Here is a 6,078-nt window from a genome sequence, read left to right as displayed (position 1 = left end):
ACACACATTTTTTTTTAAAATCACAGAATTTTAAAAGCAAACAAAAAATATTCTCAAGACCCAAATATTAAAAAGACCTTTATTTTTTAACATTTTGGATAAGGACTGTCCTCAGATCAAACCACATAAAGCAGTAATGACAAGGTTAACACAATCTGTTAGAGGCCTAATAAGAGTTTCATGATTCTAATGTTTTGAAAATTAGCATTTGGCATTCAAAATATCTCTATCTTAAACTAAAATGCCATAAACATTAAATTGAAAAAATTTTAAAGTCTTAACATAATTAAACTTTTATACAAAGTTTACATTTGTTTTATATTGCACTGGCACAAAGTATTACTTTCCATATAGGTCATATTTTTAATTTCAGAGAAGTTTTCTCTGTAGATATTTAAAACAAATTAAAAAACCACTTTCTATTTTTGAGTTATCAGTATTGAATACAAATTTTACTGTCTGTAACTTAGCAAAGGAGATGTTCCTTTTCTGTAGGTTATATTGATGATAATTTGACAATAAACTTTTTATTGACCAAATTCAAGGTAGATACTGCATGTCAGCTACTCTTCTCAGCTAGCCTTGTGGTGAACTTAGTAAGAGTTCATAATAAAAAACTGTTCTTGACTGAGATGCAAGCCTTCCATAATTATATATCACAGTGCAATTCTTATTCAATGAGCTTGTGGTTTTCCAAATTTAGGACAAAACATGCAGTTTTATCAGTGAGTTGAGATTTAGCATTGTTCTCCTTTGATTCCATAAGTGGTTGTTCCATCTTTAAAATGACCACTTCATTTATAACTATTTTAAAAGTAAGAAATAACATACAAATTTCTGACATGTTGACAAGAGAACTTCAGCAACTTTCTCTCTGACATGAAATATTTCATTCAGAAGGCCTGTTTCCTATCCATAGGCTTCCTAGATGAGACTATGCTAAAAAAAAATAAAGTATGAGATGTATCTGCCTATGAGCTTATAAGTGTGAAACCTGAGTGATGTCTTTTAGAATAGAGGCTCAGAAGGACCAAGAACACAAATACTTATTTGTCCCAAAAATAGAGGGGCCATATTTTGAAATATTCCAATGGAATCCCAAAATTAGAGTTTATTCCGTTGAAAAATATCCTCTTCTTGAAGATTATTTGTACAGATTCAATGTCGAATCAAACCTATAATCAATATAGCTGATAATAACTTGGTAGAAGTATCTCAAATCAATGGATTGCATGTTTCTAAATGGTTAAAATATTTATAAATTATGGAAGACAACTTTTTCATGAGTTATACTTAATATTTTTCCTTCATAATTAAAGTAGAAATATCTCAACAATTCTCCACTTTTAAAATCCACCACTATCTTTAGTAGTCATATAAATTATTCTGGCTATTTGATTTTTCATTTCTGCTTGCAATGGCATACATTTGGAAGATGATGAATTTAGGATGTGCATTCTCTTTCAACTTTTAGTGAAATGTTTACAGTTTTTATAATTATAAAATTATTGGGAACAGCTTCTAAAGCTAGATTTTTGCCCTAGGAAGATTGGGGGGGCTGGGGGGGGGACACCACATTTAAAGTCATTTTTTCTGCCTCTAACGTTTGTTAACTGTTGTGAATGTTGCAGGTACCAGGAATTTTGCAGGGAAAACTGAACCCTTATTAGGAACTCCCAACTAAAACACAACTCTGAACCTACTACTATCAGCAGGGGTGGGAAATTTTTCGTTGCTCTTCTTGCCTGTGATATACGGTACAGGGGTTGGCCCTGGTTTGGTCCACCTGCCAGAGGAGTTTAAAGTTTCCGAGGCTCGGAAGAACACAACGACTTGGATCAAAAGGGCTAAATGGAGAGAAAGGTATTTTCTGCTGCATCGAGGAAGCCATTAAACTCCTGCTAAACTATCTATTTTTTTTATGCGTCCATGCACAGGACCGACTTCCTCTATCACCGACTAGAGATTATTTCTGACAATCCAGGATACTCCGAAGCTTGGAGATTTATGGCTAGAAAATGAAACGACGCTGGAGTGTATCCACATTACATTGTGTTGCGTGTTTGGTACAGTCAGTGAATGGCGCAGAGATGTGAACGGACAGTTTTATGTGATTTTTTCCCCCTTAACGCTAAAACAGACTTCATTTCCATTTTTTTAGGTCTATACTAGTATTTTCCCCATCTCTGCAATATCAATTAATTCAACTTTGCAGTGGAGCGGCCAAAAAGGAAGAGGATGAAGTGGTCTCTATAATTTTAATAAGAGTCAGAGGAGTTACAGCGCCCAGGGAACTGCGGCTGCGACCCGCGGCGTTCTGTGCAGATTGCAAGGTTGATATCGCGCAGCCAGTTATGGAGCGGACAAGGCACTCGATCCTCCGCCGAAGATAGAGACCCGGGCGGCGGGAGGGTTCAGCAGATCTTGCACTACCCTTGAAGGCCTCTGCTGCCTCTCATCTGCAGCGTTTTATTACCATTATCATCGTTCTTGAGAAGTCATGGAAGACGGGCTGCTACCAGACCTCAGAGACATCGAGCTGAAGCTGGGGCTCAAAGTACCGGAGAGTCTAGTGCGCTCGCTCCGTGGGGAGGAGTCGGTTCCCCTGAATAGGGACAAGGACCCCTGCGGGGGGAGCGGCGGAGGTGGCGCAGGCTGCAGTAGCAGCAGCAGCTGCTGCAGCTTCTCTCACTCCTTGTCGTCCTCCTCTTCGTCCACCCCAACCTCTGGCTCCCCACGACGTAGCCATTCCAGCACCCTGGAGAGGCTGGAAACCAAGCTTCACCTCCTCAGGCAAGAGATGGTAAGTGTGCTGCGTTAGCTGTGGGAATTGGAGCCCGGGCTGAAAGATGCGGCAATCTGAAGATGGGGCCAGGGAAAAAGGATAGCTGGGGCTACGCGCGTGGAAAATAAGGGGTTGGAAAGCGCGCAAGGGGTGCGCATCTGAAGGCAGCCGCTGCGATGCTTGTTTACCCCGGACTTCACTTGGTCACGGTTTGATAAGACAGCAGAGCCTGCTCTGCCCTGTGAAGTTTCTGATAGTTCTGAGTCGGTGCTCTCAGCGCTGATCATTTTGCTGTCAGTCCGCAGCCTTCTCGACTTTAGCGCGCTGAGGGTTTGCAGTTATTACACCCATGTGGGGCCTACTATGAGCCGTTCACACTTTCAGTTCAAAAGGTGGCTCAGTCCATTGCACTTAACTACAAAAATACTTCCTGGTTTGCCGAAAGGTGGCGCGACCGGGTTCCTGCCGCCTTCCTTCCTTGCTCACTCCTCTTCCACCACTACTGTCTCCGCCAGTTGGTGGAACAGCCGCAGCTATTCCAAGGCCACTGTTAAGCTGATTCTCCACAGCTGGTTCTGAAAACAATGGCCCACTCATCCTTGAGTTCTTATGAATAGCTGTTACCCTGTTTTGTTCCAAGAGAGTTGGTGATCCCCAGGCCCAGAGATTTGCTAATGACCACTTCCTACCCTTCCCCCACATCTGCCCTACCAGTCCTTGATCTGTAATTGTTTTCTATGCTGTTTGCAAATGTTAGCCTAAGAATAGGATGATCGGACTACTAGTACAAGGTCAGTGAATATTCAGTTCTCCTGGATGCATTTCGATAGACATTTATTTGCCATAAGCTCTTGTGCAAGTCACTTCACCTCTGTGGACCTTGATTTGTACAATGAACTGGTTGGAGGAAATTATTCCTTCCTAAATCTTTGGAAGAAAATGACCACAAAACAACAGCATTCTCTAACAGTCTGGAGAGAAGGAAAATTAAAACAGGGGCCTCGGTCACCCAGAGGATGGTGAGAAGGATTTTCTGCATAAATGATCCTGTCCATTGGGGCTTTGCATTAAAAAGTAACCAGACGTGTTTCCCCAGCTCCTCTCTTTCTACAGTTGGAACACTCTGGAAGGAATAAATTCCACAGCATAAAGTAATCTTGGCAAATATATTAGTGCAAAAAGCCAGTCTTCAGAGATCATGTCTTATGTACAGAATTGTCACCACACTATCTACAAAAGGCTCGAGGATATCACTCTAAAAATCTTGAAAATCTTTAAGCCAGTCTATAATTTTTATATCTGATATTCATTTTCTTCCTACTTAGAATACCTAGATGTTGAAATTATATATATGCATGGGCATGTGTATGTGTATATATTTATATAGCATGTGTCATACAAATGACTGTATACTATATGTTTCATTGTCTAAATGCATATATACGAGTTATGCATATTATTCAATAAGTATTTATTAAGCATTTACTATACCTGGTAATTAACTGGGTGCTGAAAATACAAAATGAAAAAGTCAAGGAGTCTGTCTCCTTAGGGCTCTCAAATTTCTTGCACTTATTTGCCACTTACTTTTTTGTAGTATATCAAGCCAAGTGTATTCTAGAACTCTGTAGGGTAAAAAAAAATCTAGTTATTATCAACTTAAAGACACTGTTGGGAAGGAAATTTTTTTCCTTTTACTCTTCAAGGTTCTTTGGCTGGTCTAATAAATAAATTGACATAAAACAGATTAACAAGAGAAAAACAAATTTAATTTCATACGTACGGTAGTCCCATTAAAATATGAGACATGATGGCAAGTCAGGAAATTGAGACTTATATACCATCCTGAAAAAAGGAATGAGATAGGGGCCTGGGGCTTCAAAGGGGTTAAAGGCAATTCATAGAAAAAAAAGAAGACCAGATGTTTGGTAATAAGATGTTTGCTCTGACATACGGATAGGTCATTTGGATAAAAGTTATCTCTGGTATAGCCCTGTCTCTGAACCAGGCCCCCTATCTAAATTCTTTTGGGTAGTTAAGGGAAAGATCAAAGTTTTTCTTTAGCCTGCTGGGTATTGGTTATCTTCAGCTCAAAATAATCCACATGCCGAAGTGGCATATATTGGTATCGTGTATTGTGTTCCCCTTCAACACTTTCTAGACTTATCTATTTTTCTAAATGAAGATGTCATATAGTTATTAAAAATATGTTTGCCCAAACCAGATAGTACTATATATAATGATTATGGTATATTAATAAATACATTTTTAAAAGCGAATAGACATAGTAACAGCAGAGGCAGAGTGCTAAATTGACCATTATATTTTCTATGTAAAGCATCAATATGTATGGACTTAGGAAAATTTATGTCAGAACAGATGTTTTGTGTTCAACTTTCAACTCTAATAAAGGTTTCCATTAAGAAAAATGATAATATTGGTTATAGGAGTTTAGAGAGAAGGGATTGAAAACAGGTATAGTCTCTTGTCAATGAAACAGTTTTCTCCCATTTTATATAACTTATGGGTGCTAAAAATCCAAGCTTCAGCATAATTGCAAAGCAGCAGATTTATTTTTATGGAAACGTGGTGGTTTAGTTATAAATACCGAATAGATGCAGCTCCGCAATTTTTCCTGTTTCCTAGTACCTCCGTATAGAGAAGTTGAACTATGACCTCTTAATCATGATTTTTATGTCCTTTTCTACCCTCTGCCATGAGTGCTGAGTTAACTTCCTTGGTATTATGCATGACCCCACATTTCACACTCATTATTTTGAGTTGTTCACAGATTTTTCCTGTGATAGTCTGGAATGATCAGTATTTGGTCCTGCCCTCAGAACTCCTAAGAAACACCTTAGCCATGTACAAGCCGTTCTAGAGGCTTAGGAATTAAGCCTTCTCTCTTTTCCTATCAGAATGGATGTGTCTACCCTTGACACAGTACAGCATACACTTGCAGGAGAGCAGTCTCAACACTTAAAAAGTTCTTTACATACATGTGATTTTATCATTGTTTATCTCATCCCCTTTTATACTTTTATAAACGATTTCCTTAACTCTTGCTTGTAAATGTTATACAATGCTCTTAGAGGTCTGTGAAATGCAGTTGTAATAGAAGCAAGTTGAAAGAAATTGAAGGCAAGAGAAACTGTTTCTGTGGTCAGATTTCTTAATGTTGAAACCCCTATTAATAACACAAGTAGAACCATAAACGATAAAGGATATAAGATGAAAAAACAATGGGAAATAAAATTTACAGGAATTTTTTCGGTATAACAAGTAGGCCAATT

At 38.6% G+C, this 6,078-nt stretch overlaps 1 protein-coding gene across 1 annotated transcript in view; it reads left to right on the top strand.

Annotated features, from left to right (window-relative positions):
• The first annotated feature begins 1,743 nt into the window (after positions 1–1,743).
• Positions 1,744–6,078, top strand: part of LURAP1L (leucine rich adaptor protein 1 like) — a 38,958-nt gene continuing 34,623 nt past the window's right edge. Inside the window, exon 1 of the mRNA XM_039877620.1 lies at positions 1,744–2,803. Within this exon, the coding sequence (XP_039733554.1) occupies positions 2,501–2,803 (303 nt within the window). The 5' untranslated portion in view covers positions 1,744–2,500. The remainder of the gene's footprint in view (positions 2,804–6,078) is intronic.

Source organism: Pteropus medius, unplaced genomic scaffold (assembly GCF_902729225.1).
Source record: "Pteropus medius unplaced genomic scaffold, Ma_sr-lr_union100, whole genome shotgun sequence".
Taxonomy (NCBI): domain Eukaryota; kingdom Metazoa; phylum Chordata; class Mammalia; order Chiroptera; family Pteropodidae; genus Pteropus; species Pteropus medius.
Note: the sequence above shows the minus strand (reverse complement) of the source record. Positions and strands in the feature narration are given on the sequence as shown.